Here is a 22,755-nt window from a genome sequence, read left to right as displayed (position 1 = left end):
TACTACATCAATAAATACAAAATAAAAGCCTGGGAAAAAGATTTATAACAAGTTAATTGTGCACAGAGGTTGGATTTTAACAAAACAAAAAATTAACTCCCCAGATTGGGAAAAGCCCGTCTTCAAGTTTTGGAGCAATCTAATCCATGGAACTGCTCATTACTTTGTGCTCGTTGGGACTACAGGGACCAGAACAGTCTTCTGAATTTTTGATTCTGCCCTGAGCTCAGAATGAAGAGCAAGGAGCTCAGAGCTGTGTCCTCTTGGCCTCTGCTACTGCAGCTATAGATGGCTCCCTCAAAGCACTGGGCTGGGAGCACAAGTTCACATCCAATCTCTGCTCCATTTAGTGTAGCGTCAGAGAAGACCGACTGGGACCAGATCTCTTGAATCACTGCATCATGCAGATCTCTAAGTAAATGTTCGGAGTTCTATCTTGAAAGGGCTTGATTTTTTTTTTTTCTTTGCTGTACTGTGCTTATTTGGGTCTTTTCCAGAATCTCAGTTCTAGAAGGAAGAAAAACATCCCTAGTCTAATTTTTAGCCTTGCTATTTCCAGATCTTTAGGCTTAAGTGGCCCTTTTTCTGCAGCTCCGTTTTACTCCCTGGATGTATTTGTGAAGAACAGTCTTTGCTTAGTTAGGGTTATCATACTGGCTTCTACGTCTCCTCTGACAGGAAAGAACCTGTGTTTTTCATGCCATTTTGTTACTGTATGGCTGCTTCCCTTGCAGAAGTGGAAAGACACACATTAGCACAGGACCCTTTTGCACCTAGCAGACAAAATACCACACATGTAAGAGCTTATAAACTAAATAAATGACCTGCTGAGGGGTAAAGAAGTGTGGAATTTATCTCCACTAATTAGCCTGCTTTGGACAACTGCTGAGTTCCTCGTGAAACTCAAGGCAAACCCTCAAGGTGCAGATCATCTCATGCAGGGGCAGCTGCTTAAAACAGGATGAATGGTGTGAACTGCACATCCTGAATTGCCCATCAGAAAGTCTTCTTCCTTTCTGTGATCTCTAGAGGCAGCTTGGACAGCTGCTTTGGGTTTACCTTTCTAAAGCTGGATGAGGTGCATCTCACCTCGAGTGGTTTGTCACAGTATCTCAGAGGCACAGCCCAGCTGAGTCAGGCAGTTCCCTTTTCCCATTCTTCTCTTTTTCTTAAATAACAACATTTCAGAATGTCATCAAAGAAAGAGTGTAAGTGCTGAAGTGTAAGAAAAATTCCATTAGAGTCAAACACTATGAGAAATTCTCCAGACCTGCAAGAATCACTTTCTTTCTCATCTGAGCCAGATTAAATTACTGCAGTACCCAGAGGACAGTACATAGTTCCCAATTTTCTGTCTGGCGGAGAATTATCTCAGCAGCCCTCAGTTGTGATAGTTGGAATTGTTTTTAATTAAGAAAACAATTTCCAGTTTTGTATTTGCTATGGTGACTGCTGAATGTCAGTTTACCAATGCTGTGAACAGCATTGTTCTACTGTAGTGACATACACGATGTGTGTGTATCCGGGCTTTTGTTTTGTTTTTAGAAAGCAGTGAGAAAATACTAGCAGATGTGACCTGAGCTATGCTGATAATGTGTGCATGTGTAAGTGATCCAGGAGAAGCAGAGGGGATAAGGAGTGGAGACTTGCTACTGTGCAGTGGGAGCGGTGTGGTAGGCAAGCAGTGCAGTGCAAGCAGATGTGGTGGAGCTGCGAAGGGGACTTCCCCTCTAGCTATTTGTCTGTTTGTTCAGGGCCAGCCTGGTATTTCTGTGTGGGATCTGAAAGACATGAATGAATGCGAGAGGTTAGGCTGGGCATATGGCTACAGGAAAAGCTGTGGGATGTGAAAAGCTGTGGTGTTGATTTCAAACCCAGCTGTGTGCTCAGCATCTGTCTGAGAAGTCCTGAGATCCAGACTTAAAAGATCTGCAGATGGCTTACCCCCTGATCTCTGTTCTCATTGTGCTGGAAGGAAGAGCATCAGAGATGATAACATCAGGCAAACTAGCTAGAAAATGTAAAGTAGTATCTTCTAAAAGTCATCCATTAAAGCAAAAGCTCAGAGTGCTGGAAAGCATGTCATCCAACAATATGCATCTGCCTCTAGCTCTGTAATTTGATTCATGAGTTCAGGTGAGACTTACTGCCTGTAACACACACATTCGATCTCACTGAGGTTGTGTCTGTATATGCTGGACACAACTCACTGTCAGTGACTGATTTCCTTGGAGTTACACCAGAGCTGCAGTTTGAGCCCTGTTTGTGTGTGTGGACTTTCTGTTTGCAAATGCATCAATGAATTAGGGGATATACTCCTGTTGCTGAAAAGTAATGGCAATTGAATCGGTACAGCTGTTTCCAGCTGCATAAGGAGATTCTGCCTTCCACAACCTTATCAGGCTTGCCCCTGAGTAATTTTCAAGCTCCTGACACACCGTTTCCTGGATGCATGTATTTTTTAATTTCAGTGATAATGAAATCAAGGTAGTAATTGCTCTTTGTTTGCCTAGTCAGCTGTGGCTGCTGCTGCATATGTAACTAGATTGAAGAGTTTGGCTGCAAGTAGAAACGCTCCTGACAACCTCATATTTCTGCAAGCAAAAGTCTTTGCTTTGTGATTTACTGCTCACCACTTCTCTCACCATCTGCATCATGTGCTAGAAATACATCATCTGCATTCCTGTACAGGCCTATTGCATTTCTTTTTACCTCTTTTAAATTCTCTCCACCAGGCCTCAAGATACTGATAGGAGTAGCAGTGTTTCTAGGGAGCAGGTGCTGTTTAGTATGCAATTATCGGGCATGGAGAGAAGATCTTTTAAATGCTAGCGTTGCCTGGATGAGATGCAACCCATAGCCTTTTCTTCCCCTAGGAAAAAGGCTACTGCAATGTCTGAATTGTAATGAAAAGTATTTCAGTGCTGACCAAATTATTCAGGTCTTCTTTTAAAAACAACAGCAACAACAAACCGAACAAGAACCCGCAAATCTCAAAGCATATTATTGTTGCTCCTGGGCAGTGTCAGCTCCTTTCTCCCACTGCTTTGCTCAGCAAACAGGGTGCGCTGCCCCAGCATCACAAGGGGTGCCAGATGTGAGATACTTGCAGAGCTCAGCCCCATGTTTGTGCTCCCAGCAGACTTGCTGTGTTCATTTAGGCACAGCAACATCAACTGGCACTGACTTAATACAGGCAAGGTGGAGAGTGTCTGCTCAGAGTGACAGTTTGCGACATGATGCTGACTTTATGAGAATTGAGAGCAGCCTCATTACTATAAGCAAACTGGTCTTTCTCCGCTACCCGTCTTTCTCATGATTTGTTGATTAACATTAGCAGGTTATTTAGATAAGCATCCTAACTAGAGAAACTAAGAGTTCTCTAAAATTTGTAACTTTTTTTTTCCTGCATTTGTCCCCAATTCCTCCTAGTGGCCTGTTCTCCCTGCTCTGTTACTGCTTACAGCTTCTTGAGGACTGGACATTGCTTCTTTTCACCTTAGTGTCTGGACCCTTTCTGGTCTCAGTTTTGACCTGACATCAGTTTAAGGCGTTTTACCAGTCCTCAAAATCTGAAATCCAAAGATGAAAGCCTCAGCAGCATTCATCCCTCCCCGCTACTCGGATGAAGCCTAATGTCCTTGTGTGTAACAGTAGGATATTCAGTGCATTCCTTTCTCTGCCCCTCATGTTTTCAGGAATGTGCTGTTTTCTTTTTGCTGCTGTTGCAAGCAAACAGCAGGGGTGGACGGCCGGACAAACTTAACTGTCCTCCTTAAGATTGAGGACTTTTTATAAGGGCAGGTAGTGATAGGACACGGGGAAATAGTTTTCAACTGGAAGAGGGTAGATTTAGAATAGGTATTACGAAGAAATCCTTTACTGTGAGGGTGGTGAGACACTGGGACAGGTTGCCCTGTGAGGTTGTGGATGCCTCCCTGGAAGCATTCAAGGCCAAGCTGGATGGGGCTGTGAGCAATCTGGTCTAGAGGGAGGTGTCCCTGCCTATAGCAGGGGGTTGGAACTAGATGATCTTAAGGGTCTCTTCCAATTTAAACCATTCTATGATAACCGTAGGAGAAGAGAGGTACGTTGGCACTGTGGAGCTCTTGCTCCTCCTAGCATTTACTTTCCAAGATGGCTGAGGCAGTGGTGAGATTGGAGAGTTGATGTACAGTGTGTATTCCCCTGCACACACATCCGTTCCCACAGGCCTCCAGCAGCGTCTGGCACAGCACTTCAAAGGCTCAGAGATGAGCAGGGGATGCTCCCTGTGGGGTAGAATGGACGGATGTGCTCCTTACAAAGGAAGCTGTGTGCGCGTCTGGGGCTGTGTGTGGTGCAGACATGCCTCCAGTCTGGGCTTCTGGCTGCAAGGGGAATCCTTGCAATATTCAGAATGCTTGTCTGTAAGCTTTGGTGAGCAGAACTCTTGCTCATGATCAGACTGGTAAATAATTTAAGATTTGGGCTTCTGGAGCTGCCTGGTGTGAATTCTCCACTTCAGCAATTGAGCTGTGGGATTGAGGGACTTGATGAGATAGCGTTTTGATCTTTTCAAGGTGGTGGAAGAGCTATGCAAATCAGAAAATGTAGCACAGTACAGGGATCTGCACTTAATAGCTGCTGCTGCTCTGTGCAGGTAAGGAGCTCGCTGCTGGGGGTATGTTACAAAGCCCCCATGTCTTCACGGTGACCTGTTTGCTATGGGGAGGCATCACTTAGAGCAAACAGGGAGCTTCCCATTGCCTGTTTTGGAAGCTGTTCTCCATTTCACAGCATCATAGAATGATTAAGGTTAGAAAAGACCTTTAAATTCTTCTAGTCCAACCACCAACCCACCCCCACCATGCCCACTAACCATATCCTTCAGTGCCACATCTACACGTCTTGAATATCTCCAGGGACGGTGACTCCACCACCTCCCTGTGCAGCCTGTGCCACTGTCTCACCACTCTTTCTGAGAAGAAATTTTTCCTAATATCCAACCAGAATCTCCCCTGGTGCAACTTAAGGCCATTCCCTGTCATCCTGTTGCGGTTCCTGGGAGAAGAGCCTGACCCCCACCTTGACACAGCATCCTTTCAGGGAGTTATGGAGAGCGATAAGGTCTCCCCTGAGCCTCCTCTTTTCCATAAGAGATAGAGGAGCAAGATGCTGAAGGTGTTTGTGACAGGATTGCCTACGTGTGGTGCCAGCCTGCTCTATGCTGGGGTTTGTAATCCTGTAATCTTTGGGTCACTGCATAGGAGCCTTGGTCTTGCTGGATAGCAAGCTGGACAAGACATAGTAGCTCTAGCTTTAAGGTCATTATTGCTTAATGCTATCTAAATCCATCAGACCTGTTTGAAAATCAGCTCAGGCTTTGGGACATGTATATTTCAAGTCCAGAAAGTGATTACCAAGTGAGCTGACATCTCTGGCTGGTATGGTGCCTGGTGTGAGCGAGGGTGGGAGTTAGCCGGGAATGAATTCCACGATAAAAAAGGTGTTTGCAATGATTGAAAGGCCACAAATGAAATGTGGCAGCCTCTTGATTGAATGCAGGCAGGGAGAGAAGATTTCAGGCCATCCTGATATCCTAAATCAGGTGGCAGTTGGTTGCCCTCTGGTGAGGTGACAATGGAAAAATTCCTGCCAGCTAAAAGGCCCCTTCTCTGCCTGTCCACTGAAGTCAATGACTTGGATTGGCTGGGCTGAGCTGGGAGATGGATTGTCTTGTCTTCTCTGGTCAGTCTCCAGAGAGAAATTGCTTCTAGATGGGAAATGTGTGTGGGAAATGTCCAGGCATCAGAAACTGTCGGAGGATGTAGGAAACAAAAGTGCTGGGTCATCCACAGGCTGTGGGAGCATGTCACCATGACATAGGACCATGTCCTGAAGGGCTGCTGGGTCTCTGAGCACTCAGTGCTGTGAGTGACGGCTTTTGCTGAGTCCCCTGGGTACATCTGCTTGCCTGGGACCAGCACTGCTTGAGCAAGCTTTGCTGTATTGACAACTGGCCACCAGAAAAATTTAATTAAGTTTTTGTGACATGATTTTGAAATGTATCCTCCAAGTGGATTTCAATTTATGCAGTAAATATAAAGTGTCTGTTAATGTCCTGCCCCTGCTTTGCAGCAATTTCATGGAGGCACATCAGTGAAATTTGGGAGAAAATATTTCTCTTTAACTGCCAAGGCTGCAGAGGAGCAGTAAGGGCAGAGCCACAAAGCTCGCCTTCGTTCCCTGCAGGTGTTCGTAGAATAACAGAATCCTTAGAGTTGGAAGGAACCTTTGAAGATCAGCTAGTCTAATTCCCCTGCAGTGAACAAGGACACCACAACTAGATCAGGTCAGAGCCTGATCCACTCTCTCCTCGAAAGTCTCCAGGGATGGGGCATCAACCACATCTTTAGGCAATGTTCCAGTGCCTCACCACCCTCACCATAAAATATTTTTTCCTTTTATCCAACCTAAATCTACCCTCTTCGAGCTTGAAGCCATTTCCCTTTGTTCTGTCACCACAGACCCTGATAAAGAGCCTGTCACCTCCCACAGCCTGCTGGCCACACTTCTTTGGATGCAGCCCAGGATATGGTTGGCTTCCTGGCTGTGAGGGCACATTGGTGGCTCATATACAGCTTCTCATCCACCGGTAGTCCCAGGTCTTTTTCAGCAGGGCTGCGCTCAGTCCCTTTACCCCCCAGCTTGTATGGTAGTGAGTGTTGTCTTGAGCCCGATGCAAGTTGTTGCATTTGGATTTGTTGAACCTCATGAGGTTCACCTGGGCCTACTGCTCAAGCCTGTCTAGGTCCCTCTGGATAGCATCCTGTTCCTCTGGTGTGTTGTCTGTACTCCACAGCTTGGTGTCATCAGCACACTTGCTGTGGGTGCGCTCCCACATTGATCCCACTGTCAGTGTCATTGATGAAGGTGTTAAAGAGTACCGGCCCCAGCATTGAACCCTCTGGGTCACCATTCATCTCCGTCCAGGTATTGAGACACTGACCACCACTCTCTGGACTTGATCCTGCAGCCAGTTCTTTGTCCATTGAACAGCCCACGCTTCAAATGCATATCTTTCCAATTTAGAGAGAAGATAGGCTGTTCAGTGAGCTGTGTGTCTTGTGAATTTCTTTCAGGGCAGTCACCTCTGTAGTGTGTAGAAAGACAAAGAATGATGTAGACACCCAAGTACAGAAACTTGCATTAATATCTTCAACAGGTACTTGAAAATATGCCCAGTCTGTCAGGAGCTCAAACAACACGTTCTTTGGAGTTTTATCTGCTGAAAATACAGACTTGCACTTAGTGAAAGGGAACCCTGTTGTTTCTTTGCTGGTGTGGTCCTTAGTTGAGAGCTGTGATTTACAAGGATGGAGCGTTTCTGTGCTCCCCTGCTCTGCTCTTTGCTTCCCCATGCTGAGCTGCTGCTAGCAGTAATGTGGCCAAATTGTTTCCTTGGCTGCTGCTCTCGATTCACTCTGCTCCATGGGGAGCTTCAAATGTGCCCATGGGGCACCACAGAGCTGAGATCCCTCTAACCCTGGTGTTTCAGAAATGATGAAGGCCAACAGAGCTCTGGTTTCCACTTTGGGAAATGATGCACAGTCGTAACAAGTCATTACCCTGAAAGAGGAATTGAGTGCTCATACCGTATGTGGTAACTTCCACTAATTAAAACACATTCTTTTTCAGCTGTTTTGTACGCTTGATTGTGCATGAGGAAAGGCCTTTTTATTCCCCAATTGTGACTGGTGCAATGCTGCGGTATATTTACAGGGGAGCTAAGTATGGAGAAAACATGATTAAAAAGACACGTTTTTTACTTTTCAGTGATAGGCTACTTAGTTTTTGCCCAGGGAGGTGGTGGAGTCACCATCCCTGGCAGTGTTCAAGAGGCGCCTGGATGAGGAGCTACGAGATGTGGTTTAGTAGCTTGTGGTACTAATAGGAATGGGAGGGTGGTTGGGCTAGATGATCTTGCAGGTCGTTTCCAACCTTGTGATTCTGTGATTGGAATTGCTCGCGTTTTGGCAGACTGGCTTATTTGAAACAGAGAGAGAACAAATATGTTATAATCACTCTTGTAATTTGTTTCTGTCCCCCAACTTCACTTCTGCTCCCTCCCCAGCCCCTAACCCAGTGGTGGTGGGTTATCATTATCCACTCCTGGCCTCTGCGCCAAAAGTGGAGTCAGCTGTTTCATTCTCTGAGCAGGAGAGATCTCACACCATGGAGGTACACAGCTCACTCTCATAAGATCTGATATTGGCTTTTTTTTAAAAGAGAGAAATGTAGGTGGAGGAAGTGTGACCCCAGAGGCTGCTAGCCTAACTTAATCTCTTTCTGACAGTGACCCAGGACCCATTTCTGTTGGAAGATGACAAGCAAACCTCTCTGTCTTTGACAGAGCATTTGTGGCAGATAAGAGGATCCAGCCACAGTGCACAAAGCCTGCAGGCTGCTGATGGCCACCACATGCCATAAGGCACCACAGGTCTTAGTTCACTTTCTGGCATGTACCCCTGGGTTCCCCTTCAGAGCTGATTCTAGCTGTGCTCTTGGATGAGCTGGAGCTCTGCGTTTAGGGATTTGTGTGGTAATCCTCTCACTGACACTGTGCATCAACACACCGTGGAGGTGGTAGTGCTTCTTTTACTAGGAATGCATTTCTTATTGCTGGGAGGAGATAAATACCTCTTCATAAAATTCATGTTTGGTACTAGTAGGATGTGTTTGTTAGGTGCTCAGATGCTCTGACACAAGCTCATTTTACCCCATCTGCAGCAGAAAATGGAGACTGTGGGATGAGTGGGCAGTGTCCTGAAGGCAGTCACTGGAGGTTGTGGTACAGACAGAGCCTTCTTCCAGGCTTCTGAGTAATGCACAGTATCTCAAAGAGTCTCTGCTGTGTTCCTCCAGCACATTCCTGTCAGTGCCCTATTGCTCTCTGATCACTTCAATACAAGGCAGCTCTCTCTGTCGTGCATACACATTGGTTAGCAGCTGCTTTTTGGATCAGATTTGTGAATGCAGTGCAGTGCATGCAGGGTGCCTGCTGGTAGGCCCCAGAAGCTTGAGAGAAAAAGCAACAAGGCTGGGGGATGATGAGTGGAAACTGCCATGAGAAAAAAGATGTCATACCATAAAGCCAGATCATGGGAAAACAAAAGCAAACACTTAGAAACATTTATTCACAGCTCCTCCCCCTATCATCCCCCCCTCAGAGGAGTTTTGAATAATCTGTTAGTCAAAGTTGCCAAAGTATCACAGACAAAAATGCATGGCTTCTGAAGTGTTGCAATTGTACCCAGATAGGATCGAAAGTGCTTTCAAAATTGCATTGCAGGTAGAGCCGTGTGTTGCTATCTGAAAAATAAGTAACTGATTTAAATGTATAAGGGGAAACAAGTGAGCTCAACCATGAAGTAGGTCTCAGCTGACTTTCACGAGAAGGATCATTTGCATTCAGCCTGCTGGTGAACCCAGAGGAGCACTACAGGAAGCCATTTCACTGCCCCACATGGGGCGTGCTGATGGGCTCTTAGTTGCAGTCAGACAGGGAAGTACCAGAGCTAAGGTTGGCTGTATAACCTTTGTCTTTCCTCCCCGTATGTCACAACACAGGCTTTATTTCTGTAATCCAACAGTCATTTTCTACCAGCCCCCTGCCTCTGTCAGTGCAGAGGAGGCACAATGTAGCCTGGATGAGCTGATCCCTGCAGCTCAGTGTGCTGTTAGTATGTGGTCATGGACCTTGCTGAAGAATTTTGTTTCCAGCTGATGTATAGCTTGTCCCACTGAAGGGACACACACAGGACTTCATGGACACAATCCTCACACCCTTAAGGGCTGAAAACCCTCAGTTTGCATATTTGAGACCAGAAATATCTAGCATGTAACATCTCCCAGTTCTTGTCACCCTGTGTCCCTAGTGGGACACCTCCACCTAGTAGGTAGGGGGAGCACAGCCCCTGAGGCCTGGCTTAGCTGTGAGCACTGTTTGTCTCAGTAGATCAGAGCTGGGGCCTCCAGTTGGCCACTTGGAGAACAAGGAAAGGTTGGAGCGACCTCATGTAGCAGTGTGGGTTTGGGACCCCGTGTCTCCTCTCATTTCCCTTTGCTGGATTATGAGCTTGCAGCTGGGAGGCACCAGGCTCTTCTCCTTCCATTGGTTTTCTCTGCCTGCCCTGGCCTGTCCTTTGGGCCGTCGGGGAGCACAGACTGCAGTGCTTTGGGCATCCAGGTATGGCCAGTGCTTGTACTGTACCCAGTTGGGCTGCAGGACTTAAAGTGCCGTAAAGTGAGACCTGCTATGTAGGAAGCCCACACAGTTACTGTCATTAACTTTTGCTTTGTAAGATTAGGGTTAGGTTAGGTTTTGTGTCCAGCCCCACCGCTAGTCTGTTGCTCACTGGGTTGGTTCTGATGCAGACTGGGACTCTGTGCAGTGGGTTTGCCTTGTTTCATTGTCCCCATTAGTGACAAAACCAACGCACTGATTTAAAGTGGGAATGGGTTGATGGTTGAACTAGATGATCTTAGAGATCTTTTTCAACCTTAATGATTCTGTGATTCCATAACTCTAAGACCATGGTGAATTTGAATTAGGAATTGCTCTACTCTTAAAACTTCTTGTCCGATTTCCTTTGGCCTTGAGGATTTGGTCCTGCTCTCTGGTCTCCCCAGGTAAGGGAAGAGAAAGAAGAGAGAAGCAATGTGGCTGCATAAGGCAGCCTTCATCCTCTGAGCAGCAAGTGCCTGTGGAAGGCCAAGTTACTTACAGCCTCGCTCCTAGGTGTTAGACTCTTGAAGGATATTGATGTGCCTTCAGGGAGGAACCAGCAGCAGTTGGTTGGACTGAGTTCTGTCTTCTTATCCCCTGGTAGTCCCCCAGAGAAGCACAGTAAGTGCAGCCTCTTGTAACAGTGGTGTTTCTGTGTACAGCTGTGTTATTGTGCCCTTACATCCAGGCTCTTCAGAGTCTGCCTCAGCTCACTAATGGCACTTCATCACCTGTAGTGGGGCCTGCCTGCTGACTTGTAACATTTCTGCTGATTTTTCAATTTTTTTTCTTCTTTTCATGCTCTTCTTGACTGTAAGTAAAGTCTTCAGTTTTCTCTTCAGACACATTCTGAGCATGAACAGATGGGCACAAGCAGCAGCTCAGGTGGAACCAGTGCAGGCACACCATGCTCCCCTGGGAGTTGCACCTGCTCTGTTGTAGGGAGAGATGCCCTTCAGTTCGGGTGCGCCTCTGAAGGACATTGCTTCTTTCCAGGTGTGATATTTTGATGAAACACTCTTTTTATTATTAGAAGATACAGCCCCTACCCCAGCTCATCTCTAAACCCGTAAAATCAAGCCGTACTTACGTTGAGCTGTGAGAAGTTGGTTTTCTGAATATACATCTGCAGTAGCAAATGACGGTCTAAAATCAGATTGAGGCACTCTTTCCATGGCATCTTTCCTGACATCCCTTAGTGTTCAGAGGAGCTGCCCATCAATCTCTGCAGTCATTGCATACTTTTCCCTTGAATTCATCCTCCTTGCGGAGCGTGACTGCCAGCAGCAGCTTGACAGTGGGTAGTTTGTGACCTGTGCTGCTCAGAGCCTTCATTTCTCTTTGCCCTTCTCTGGCATGTGTGTGCTGTGTGCAGTCACTGCCTCCTCATGCACTGCACTGTCAGATCCTCAGGACTGGAACCATCAATGCGTGCACGTAGCATCTGGCAATGAGGACCCTGGTCTGCTGTGGTGCAAGTAGTTACTGTGAATAAATTTTGCTCTGTTACAGGAATTTTGTGATTGAGAAATAAGGAACAGTAGAGCATCGGTGTCTTTGTTTAGTATAATGAGTGCTGCCACAAGATCTATGAAGGGCCAATTACACGCTTTGGCTGTAGGATCAGCCTCAAGTACAGAGCTTTTCAGACCAGGTGTCAGAGGCAGGAAGAGAAGGGCAGCGAGCAGGCAGGCATAGAGCTTCATGTACTACCCTGTCTGTCCTAGCCTGCGTGTTCTGAGATGATTATCTTTTAATATGAAATATTATATTTAAATACACGAGAGCAATTATGTGTATAATAAACTGGGAAAGCCTGGCTTTGGATCTTGCTGATATTAGGAAAAATTTCTTCTCAGAAAGAGTGGTGAGGCAGTGGCACAGGCTGCACAGGGAAGTGGTGGAGTCACCACCCCTGGAGGTACTCAACATACGTAGCTGTGGCACTGAGGGATGTGGTTAGTGGGCATGGTGGGGATGGCTGGTTGGTTGGACTAGGTGATCTTAGAGGTCTTCTCTGACTTTAATCATTCTATGACAATAATTGCAAAGCCTGTCATTTTCATGTAGCAATTGTGTTTTTGTTGCAGATTGATGTCCTCAAGGCAGATGTGGAGAGCGCGGAGTGGAAAATTTTGGAAAACCTGATCTTGGAGGATGTTGTTGAGCAAATAGGGCAGCTGGTGTTTGAGGTGCACATCCACTGGCCTGGTTTTGAGGTCAGCGGCAATGACAGCACTGTGGTGCGGTACTGGTACAGTCTGCTCCGAGAGCTGGAGCTGAAGGACTTCAGGCTTTTCCATACCTACAAAGACTTATCAAAACCACAGATGCTTCTGAAAAAGGAAGCCTTCAACGCCAGTAGCTGTTACACGCTGAGCTGGGTGAATACAAGATGGAAATAGCAGAAAGGAATCTACGACGTGCGACTGTGAGCCATCTGTCCCGTAACATTATTGAAGAGGACCTGAGAGTCACTGGCTGAAGTTGCCAAATAAGCATACAGCGAATTGCTGGTGGAATGGGCTGGCATTTGTTTTTAAACACTGTCAAAAGAGCTGAAAGTGGAACCTGGTCTTTTTGGCTTGTTTTTAGTTCAGGTGAAGTTCCACAGTGACTTGTCTAGCACTGCACCTGGCTGCCTCCTGGCTCCTTCCCACTGAGCTCCCTGGCCCTGCCTCTCTCCCTGCCAGGGGCACCCGGATGCTTGCAGAGGTAGTGGTTCTGGTCTTGGGGACATGGGGACATGTCGTGCTCTGCATGTGGGCTCTGAGCACTGGCATGCAAGATTGATGCAGGGTGCTCCCAACAACCTGGCTCAGCCATTCCCTTAGAAGCTAAGCAATGAGAGGGAGCTAAAAAGTATGTAGCAGGTGGTTTATTGTTATTTTAATTAATAATTTTGACATTAAACTTTGCATTGAAATACAAGATCACACCTCTTTCATGTCTTTCTTGTTCTTTGCAGGGCTTGAAATGCCTGAATGAGTCAGGCCTTGAGCATCTGTGTTGGCCACAGGGGCTGCAGAGCTTGGGCTTCTTTGGAAGAGGCTTCAAAACCCCCTGCCATGATGGTGAGGGCCTGGGTGGTGCAAGACTTGTGGGACTGGAGAGGGTTTGAATTTCTTCAGTGAAGGTCAGTTCTGTGTCCTCACACACTCAGATGTGTATCAGCGTTCCAAATCACATTGGAAATGTTAACTTGTGGTTAAATGTCAGATCCTTTCTGTTTTAAGAAATGCACGCTGGCTTTCAATCTGCTGCCTTTCAGCTCCACTGGCAGTGCCTTGTTGTGCTGTGTGAAGTGAGTTATTGCCTCTCTGGTCCCATTTTTATTTCCTTTTAAATACCAGCACATCCACTTTAGTGGCACTGGGATTTTCTGAACTGGAGTTTAATTCTGAGGGATCTCTTTGTGGGTTTGCGTGCACTGAACACCTCAGCCAGAGAAAGAGGAGGACACAGAGGACAGACTGGGCCTGCTGGTACCCCCAGCTGTGCCTGTGAGCTATGTGGAGCAGTGCAGGAGGTGTGCACGGGCTCTGGGTATGGCTGCCTGGTTGTCACATGAATGAGCTCCCTGGCACTGTATTGGCTCAGGCCATCTGGGACCTTCCCATACCATTCCTAGGCACAGAGACAGCCCAAGTCAAGGACAGCTTGGATCCAGCCACCTTGTGTTGGAAGCTCTTAGGGCTAGGAACATAGAACCACAGGATGGCTGAGGTTGACAGAGCCTCTTGGTCCATCTGGTCCAAGACCTGCTCAAGCAGGGACACCCAGAGCAGGACATGTCTGGTACTGCTTTGTTTTCTGGTATCAGTGTGCTTGGTCCCTTTCCTGCAGTGACACAGAACAATCTGAGGGAAGAGCTGCTGGACTTGATGCCATGTTGCTGCTTGCTTGGATTTCCTGAGCCCAGCTGCTGGGCAAAGCACTCTGAGCAGGAGATGCCTTCTTAGTGGCAGCCACACTGCAAACCCTTGCGCTCCGAGTGTTGAGGCTGTGCAACAGCGCAGGGCCTTAAGGAGAGCCGCTGAAATGCATGAAGGTGTCACATCTCCTAAACTGAGCTACTGCTTGTTGGAACAATCAGACAGCTCATCAGGGAATGGCTGCACTTCCACTCTTTAAATAATGTGATGGCAAAAGGCCCGGTGTGAGCCCTGCTTCGTTAATGAAGCATGAAAGCACAGGCTGGAGTGGTAGGGCGCAGGCTTTTCCTCCTGGTAAGTGGTGGAGTACTCAGACCGGTAGACTGTTACATAGTGATTAAAAACCAAATTATGTTCTCTTTTACGTGTTAAAATTCCAAAGGGTTGCAGACCTTTCATCATGTATTGCCCCGAAGAAGAAATGTAAGTTAATTGTGTATGGAAATTGCAGGAAAGGTCTGGAGGTCTGTCTTGGGACCTGACGTCAGAATTCTGTGTATCCTCACCCAGCCTATGCTCTGGAGTGCTAAGTAGCATCAGGAGCAACTTAGGCGTTAGCAAATACATCTTCTGAAAGCAAAAATTCCAATAACTATGGCAATTAAAGAAACCTTATGTAAGATGCGGGATAGATAAAAGCAATTTATCATTCCTGTGGCAGTTACGCGATATTATAGGGAAAGGGAACAGCTCTCATTTCATGCTCTGTGCCTTTCTAAGCAGAGTTAGCACAGCCATCCTTTCTGAGCTCTTGTGCTCCCACCCGTTGGCTTTTATTGGTCTCTTTGACCTAAAGGAGCAAAACTTAATGAATCCATCTCCTGTTTCTTTCTATAAAAGGAACGTGGTTACTGCTGTGGGGCAAAGGCTGTGTGACTGCAGCTGTCATGCACTGCGGTCTGCGTTGGCCCCAGAGAGGAGCCCTGTGCATTCAGGAGCAGCTTTGGGGGAGCGGGGAGCGTTGCAGAGGTCATCAAATGGTTGGGAACACATCAGGAGGATGCGATGTACTGAGCTCTGCAGCACAGTCCTTAAAGTTGGAAAAGACCTCTAAGATCACCTAGTCCAACCAACCAGCCCATCCCCACCATGCCCGCTAACCACATCCCTCAGTATCACATCCACGTTTCTTGATGGCCTCCAGGGGTGGTGACTCCACCACTTCCCTGTGCAGCCTGTGCCACTGCCTCACCACTCGTTCTGAGAAAACATTGTTTCTAATATCCAACCTCATCAGGAGCACCTCTCAATTCTGAAAGATTGAAGAAAGCCATAAATGGATGTGTCTGGCCTTTCTTGGCAGCAGCCAGCAAGGCTGGTTGCACACCTGAAGAAAATGCACTCATTCACCCTGGTGAATAATTCACAGCTGAGGCCATCTGGTTAGTTCAGAGCCCAGGCTCTGGGAGCTCCATTAGCTGCTCTCTTGCCCTTGAAGGGATCCTCAGGGTTACTCAGTAAGAAGTCACTCCTGATTTCTTGCTGCTTGTTAATACAACGTGACATTTAATTGCAGTCAGTAGAAATTGACTGAGTTTCAGTGGTGGTGGAAGGTCAGAGCTGACCCACATTCAGAGCCACATCTACGCTTCTCTCTGCAGCAACCAAAGAGTATTCAGACTGTGAACTTCCTTACTCTTTGCATTGGATTTCCACCATACACGTCTTTTGTAGCAGTTTGCTGAAGGTAAGCTCTATACTCGCAGCACAGCTATAGTGCAGGCTGGTTGTTCTGTTTGTTTTCTCTTAGCATTGCTTCATGAGAGTTTAAACTCCACCAAACCCCTCTTATGCCACAGGGGAAGTGTTGAGGTGGTGAATTACAGCAATGGTGGCTGTGGGGTGATGGTGTGGTGGTGCTGGGGGGGGCTCTGCAGGTCCCATAGATGTGTCTGTGTGGCTGTCAGGAGGCCCAGCAGGATTCATAGGGCTGAAATCACTCCCCAGGGGATTTGTGTTGTTTTCTCCCTTTCCAAACCAGAGGGCACACAGCTCAGTATTGACACCTCTCAGCCCAAGGACTGAGCCTGGTCCAAAGGACAAATTCAACACATTTGCTGTAACACCTGATTTTAGCAGTCTCCCAGTGGTGCAAAGCACAGTGAGTTACACAGGGGCTTGCAATGCTTCCACGTTTGGAGCATTTTAAATATGTTCTGTGGTGTAACCAGGTAACAAGCAGCTCTGAGGTTGGTCTGCTGGGGTACCTCATGTCCACGCTTGGGTGAACATCATCTAAACTTATTTGTAAGAGCTTTCAGCTCTACAGGGAGCTTCTGCAAACAGAGCCTTTCCACAGGCAGTACTCTCCAAGTGCTGCAATACAGCAGTGGTGCAGTTGGCTTTGTGGGTTTTTTAATTTGTTTTAGTTTAATCAGCTAGCCTAGCAGTCAAGACCTATTTTACTGCAAAATATAACTTAAATTTTGAGTATATGTCAGTGAAGTCAGTGAGCAAGTCTTTCAGTAGTCCCCAGGGGCACAAACTCCCTGTCAGCTGACTTTTTTTTTTTTTGTCAATAGGCTTAATTGCTTAAAGTCTTGCAAGCAAAGCTTCCCACCCTGCCCTGTTTGCCTCTCTCACAGGCTGCTCCTTGTACAGAGCTTTTCTACCCAGGAGGGGGGAGGTTCTGTAACGACCAGCTGGTAGCAAAAAGGAAGGTACACAGTAGTACTGTGCTGTCAGGTTTGCAAGGCTTTATTGTCTAAATGAGCCTTTGAAGACCACACTTTTAAATGGTGTGTTGAACATCTTCTTTTTGCTAAAAACTGGCTTTTTCCAAGGCAATCTTAGAGTCTTCTGGATGCACGGTAATTCAGATGTTTGCTTCTTGCAATGAGAGCAAAGAATGTGCAGCCCTGTCTTCCTGGGTTGTAGGCTTTGTGTGAGACAGATGCCACAACCATCTGCCTTGAGAGAGACTGCCTTCCCACCTACTGGCAAGCTGCACCAGGACACGTGGGACATTCCCCCCTCTCACATATGAAAAGAAGTCCTTGAGGAAGGTGGCACAAGGCCAGAAGAACAATCAGGTTTCCAAGGCAGAACTCAGCAATGATGGCAATAGTTCACTTACTCACAAACCCCCGCTGCAACAGTAATTGGTATTAATAACAAGTGGCAAGACACCGCCACATCATTTCCTCCAGTTAGAGATGCATAACAGAGGGACACAAACCACAGTGCTGTCACTGCAGCCCTACATGCCAACTCACAGGTATTCACCCTCGGCAGTGCAACAGGCTCCAGCCCAGAAGGGGCCCCTTTGAACTCGCTTGGTATTAGGGAATGCTGCCTGGGGCCTTCCCTGCTCTGTCTGCCCACAGGCTGTCAACCCAGAGATGTGTCTGGACTCGTTCTGGCCAACATTTGTAGCAGACCAATTTCTGACCTAAGTGAAATTGAGAGGCAAACAGAAGGACACAATTAGCCTGGCCAGGAGTCCTCTCAGGTGGCTGCAGGAAGGACAAGTTTGGACTCCCACCGTGCAGACACCCCCTGCCTCTTCCAAGCACAGTAAATTGCTGACATCGCCAGCTCTGCAGTCTTTGGCAGGGAGGAAATTATCCTCACAAAAATTCTCCCTGCAGGCTTCAATGCAGATGTGAGGAATTCCACATCGGATTAACAGGGTGACCAACAGCGAGGGACAAAGGAGTTGATCTATCTGAAAGTTTCCAGTGGAATTTTGATCTGAGGCTTGTTGCAAACATTTAATCCTAACTCATCGACTCCAGAATTTATTGAGTCAGTGCTTCTTGGTTTTCTCCCCCAGAGACAACAGGCAGTGCACCACTACATGACTTTATACGCTTATTTATGCGTACACAAGCACATGAATCAAGTACTGCTGGGTAGGTGATGAATGGAGCAATGCAATATGAGCCAAAACTTGTGTCTACTGTCATTTAAATGCTTTTAGGCATTTGGGAGAGATGTTTCTGATAGGGGAGTTAATATACAAAACTTTTTTGAAGCAATTTATCTGCTCTATTTCCTCTTTTCTTCCCCAGATCCTTATGCTTACATGCTGTTAGTGTTCGGGCACACAGCTATACGTTAGGATGTGAGGGAAAGGCCTTAAGTTGTATCAGGGGAGGTTCAGGCTGGATGTTAGGAAGAACTTAGCAAGAGTGGTGAGGCAGTGGCACAGGCTGCACAGGGAGGTGGTGGAGTCGCCGTCCCTGGAGGTGTTCAAGGCACGTGTAGGTATGGCACTGAAGGACGTGGTTAGTGGGGTGGGTTGGGGTCGGACCAGGTGATCTTAGAGGTCTTTTCCAACCGTGAGGATTCATCATATCCATTTAGGAAATGTATTTGAAGGAAAAAGAAGTGCCATTCTAAGTTATTGTAGCCAATTTTCTCCTTAGGCAGCAGACACAGCACCTCAGAGCTCAACACCCAGCTCAGGAACACCATGGCAGCAGCTCACTCCTACTCACATTCTTACCAGTCCGGAAAGAAGAACAGTCTCTTCTTTCCCTGTGATCCTCAGGACGCTCGCTACCTCCTTTCTAAATTCTACCATTTCCATTTTCCTGCCCCAGCATTTACACAGGTGTGAGATTGGACAATATATACAATGGGTACCAGAGCTCCTCTTGTGAAAACGAGCTGTGATGTGTTTCTGGTACCCGTGTTTACTGAGATGGGAAGTAAACGGAAAGCACATAAACTTGGTGCAGTTATATTGAAGGCATGAGTGGAAAGTGGAAAGACTCTGAAATGCAGCTTTAAGCAGCTGGTCTAAAATGCATTATGTTCCAAGCTCACTCACTCATGAAGTTAGAGGCCTAACTTCAACAAGTACTCTTTGAAAGAACGGTCTTGTTAATCAATCCTTCCAGAACAGCAGATTTAAAATACAAATAAAGTCTTAGAAAAAAGTCCTTCCAGTTTGAGATTCTTTGCATCTTAGCTAGTGAAATGCCTTATCTCCCACCCTACTGCTAATTATAGCCATTAATCCTTTGCTATTGTTTAACTGATGAGCAGCTGTTGACTTATAGTAAGCAACGGAGCGTAATTCAAAACTAATTAAAACTGATCAATGGATAAATTTGTTACACGCTTTTATTTCTATTAGAGTCTCAAAAGAAGAGCAGACAGCGTTAAAAGGATTTTTTTTTCCCCTTCCTTCCAACTTAAATTAGTTTTGTATGAACAGGGGAAGAAAATGAGCTTATCTGAATTCTATTAAAACTGAGAATTAAAATGCCAAACGATAAATATTTCACATGGACAGTGGTGGATGGAAGAAACGAATGAAGACAAGCAGAAGTTTCTTTATAAAATGATTTATTAAAAATAAGTCTTTTAAAGAGGAGAAAGTGTGGCATGTATATACAGTACATTGTCACAAACTGCGTGGAGCTTGTAATACAACCTACCCACTTTGTTGTTACGTTCGTTTTTTATGTCATGCTTACTGGAACTTAACAGCAAACGGGAAGAGAAAAACACCTGGTACCCAACCCTCACAGGGAAACTGAGGGGTTCTTGTAACGATGACGCCTGCTGATCAGCATGATGCAGCTGTTAAACACAGACAAACCAAGATTTTATGAATACAGGCTTCAGTTGACACAGTCTAATTGAGGGCTGTGCGCTTCTGATTAGCTCTTCATTTCTACTGTGAATGGACAGACATCATTAGCAACTGATTTTGTGTTCTAGAAAGGTAGAAGTATTTTAGGGAGAATAAAATACCATCCAAAAAACATAAACAAATGCTCTACTTCCAGCTCTGTTGCAGTAGGTATCAAAGATTTCCTCTTAGGAAGAAGATTACACAATGGCTGGTTTTCTCCTTTAACTCCCCACATCTCTGACAGCCAGAGCCACAAAAATAGTTTTCCTTAAATTTATTTTATTTTACAAGAGTATTTTGCACAGAAGGTGACAGGACAAACACTTGATGCTGCACACTTCACATTCTCCTAGCCAGATGTTGCGTTTAGAACAAGATCCTTTGAGTCGAGCATTCTGAACATTTCCCACTTTCAGAGCATATATACAGCCAGCTGCCAACAGCTATATCACAAAATGTCTGCCCGTCCTTACAGCAGAATTCACTCCAACTTCACATCTCAGGGCTTACAACTTCAGATCCTCGCAGCAGCCTCTTTAGTCCCACAGTTTAATGAGACCATCCCAGCCGCACGTAATGACTTTGGATGTTTCGTGAGGATGCCAGACTGCGCCGATGCAGACTTTATCATGTGCTTTTATTCTGCTGTAAAGTTTTGTGGTCTTCCAGTCCCAGATGTTAAGCTTTCCATCTGCATCTCCAGATATCACATAGCTGCATTAAAAGGATGGAAATACAAGTTGCATTAAGCGCGAGGACTGCTAGTATTCTAACACTTTATATTGAGGAATGGAACAGAGCTTCACCCACTTAGCCTCCCACCTGGCAGTCTGCAAACTTTCCTGCCAGAGAACTGGTGTTCATGCTGTGCTCTGTGGCACACGTAGTCCTGCAGAAGGTGATGCATCAGCTGTGAGGTAAACGTGCTAACTAGTGTGATTCTATCACTCAGTGTTACCGGGACTGAAGAGAATATGTTGGGAAAAGATAAAAGTGCCAGAAGTTCATCAGCAACTTACAGACACTCTCTGCTTTTTCCTCCGGTTTTGCTGAGGTTATTCTCCACTTTTTATAGCAGTGCATAGCTTATGTACATACAGTGGTAAATATATGGGCATGTTACCAAGGAGACAGGATGTAAAAGATAGATCTCTGAACAGCTAATGAGGACATATCACACCAGACCTGTGCACAGGAAAAACCAGGCAAGTCTGAATGCCAGGTATTCTAGATGGGTGCATATGGTGGGAACAAAGACTGAAGGGCTCTGGGGAGACTGCTACTGACTGTTTGCAAACATAGCCAGATGCAGGTTTGTGCTGCACCAGGACTGGGCAAAATAAGGGCAATCTCTGGATGCTTCAACACAGCAACATAGGTCTTCTTCAGGGAATGGAGAATCTGGGCTATGCTGACTGCTTTTTAACTGTTGTTTGGAACAACTGTTGAGTTCACTTAGTCCAGTCAAACAAGAAGAGCAAGCTTATTCTGCTGCTTGTCTTAGAGAGCTCTGTCCTATTACTGAGTTAATAGGATGGCTGTGCATCAATGAATGTTGAAAAGGATTCAAAAAGTAATCTGGTGTCCGTGCTCGTGAGTTTAAAGATGAAGCTCTTTCCCACAAAACTCACCTCATATCAGGTGAAAAATCCACTTGACAAGCGTAGCCAGCTACCATGTGACCTTTGAAGATTTTCTTTTTGTTTAATCTGAATCTGTTCTGAGCTCCAAAAATCAGAATTTGGTTATCCATTGACTGGCAAGCCAACCATTTCCCTAAAAATGCAATGAACAGAGGAGATGACAGAGTGCCACATACGAAGAAACAGTCGTGGCTGGAAAGTTTGAGACACACACAACTTTCTCTGCACTGTGCTAATTCAGATTTTCATTATAATCATAGAATCCTTATGAGTTGGAAGGGACCTTTGAATGCCACCTAGTCCAACTGCCTGCAACGAACAAGAACGTGCACAGCCAGGTCAGGTTCCAAGGGCCTGATCCAGCCTCACCTTCAAAGTCTCCAGGGATGGGGCTTCAACCACATCTCTGGGAAACCTGTTCCAGTGCCTCACCATCCTCACTGTAAAAGATTTTTTTCCTTATGTCCAATCTAAATCTAATCTCTCTTATGTAATAAAGTTTCTTGGTAGAAGCTGATATTACTTTACAGAATCACAGGGTCCGGAAGATGGCCAACCCAATTTCCACCTGTTACAACTGTTAGAAGGCAGAAAATTATGCAACAGGATTTGGGAAGCCTGTTCCTACAAAATGCACTCAGAACTCTAAAAAAGCTCTGCCTGTTACATTAACCCCAGTAATGAACTGATCCATTTTTAAGCTACTGAGTAAGTTTTTATGGTGCACATATTACAAACTCTCAATCAAGTAATTCAGATTAAGGAAAAAAAAAAAATAGGTAATCTATTTGATAACCTTTTTTTGTGGGTACTTTAAGATGGTCACCTGGACTAAGGAGCTTCAGAATGCTTATGTTTTTGAGACTATTTAATTCTCTGAGTCATAATGGAGTATGATTTAATCAAGACATTTGAGTTAAAATAAATAAGGCTTTTCTAATCTTCATTTCACTGTGTCTTGGCACTGCATTAATTCCTACCTAAGAATCCAGTGAAGGCAATGCACTACAGAACAGTTTACAACAGACTTCTGCCCTGAACTCTTTATATTATCATGGTCTTCAGTGTCTGATTTGAACAATGACAGAAAACATGCTGAATAGTCCTTAAATCTGATCCAGCTTCTAGCTTGGAATTAGACAGTTTAGTTCAGCCTCCCAGAGAAATAAACAGCGTGCTTACCCCACTCACATTATTCTTTCTTAGGTTTTTAAAAGGTCTGTTACAATCTTCTGCATCCTTCAGAAGGAAAATGTAAATTTCCTTCCATAAAATTTTCAATTTAACTGTCTTCCTCCAGAATCTTCCTTTTACTAT

At 45.7% G+C, this 22,755-nt stretch overlaps 2 protein-coding genes across 4 annotated transcripts in view; one reads left to right on the top strand and one right to left on the bottom strand.

The window, feature by feature from the left end:
• The window catches only part of METTL24 (methyltransferase like 24), a 44,391-nt gene extending 31,185 nt beyond the window's left edge, over positions 1-13,206 (top strand). Inside the window, exon 5 of the mRNA XM_042820636.1 lies at positions 12,361-13,206. Within this exon, the coding sequence (XP_042676570.1) occupies positions 12,361-12,675 (315 nt within the window). The 3' untranslated portion in view covers positions 12,676-13,206. The remainder of the gene's footprint in view (positions 1-12,360) is intronic.
• A 6,848-nt stretch (positions 13,207-20,054) lies between these two features.
• Positions 20,055-22,755, bottom strand: part of CDC40 (cell division cycle 40) — a 34,873-nt gene continuing 32,172 nt past the window's right edge. For all 3 annotated transcript variants that reach the window (XM_042815817.1, XM_042815827.1, XM_042815836.1), the window contains exons 14-15: positions 21,427-21,571; positions 20,055-20,509 (exon numbers count right to left, since the gene is read on the bottom strand). In XM_042815817.1, the coding sequence (XP_042671751.1) occupies positions 20,332-20,509; positions 21,427-21,571 (323 nt within the window). In that variant the 3' untranslated portion in view covers positions 20,055-20,331. The remainder of the gene's footprint in view (positions 20,510-21,426; positions 21,572-22,755) is intronic.

Source organism: Centrocercus urophasianus, unplaced genomic scaffold (assembly GCF_019232065.1).
Source record: "Centrocercus urophasianus isolate 14NV4802_14NV808 unplaced genomic scaffold, USGS_Curo_1.0 seq_10, whole genome shotgun sequence".
In the NCBI taxonomy this organism is placed as follows: Eukaryota; Metazoa; Chordata; class Aves; order Galliformes; family Phasianidae; genus Centrocercus; species Centrocercus urophasianus.
The sequence above is the reverse complement of the archived record's forward strand: the minus strand, read 5'-3'. Positions and strand labels throughout refer to the sequence as shown.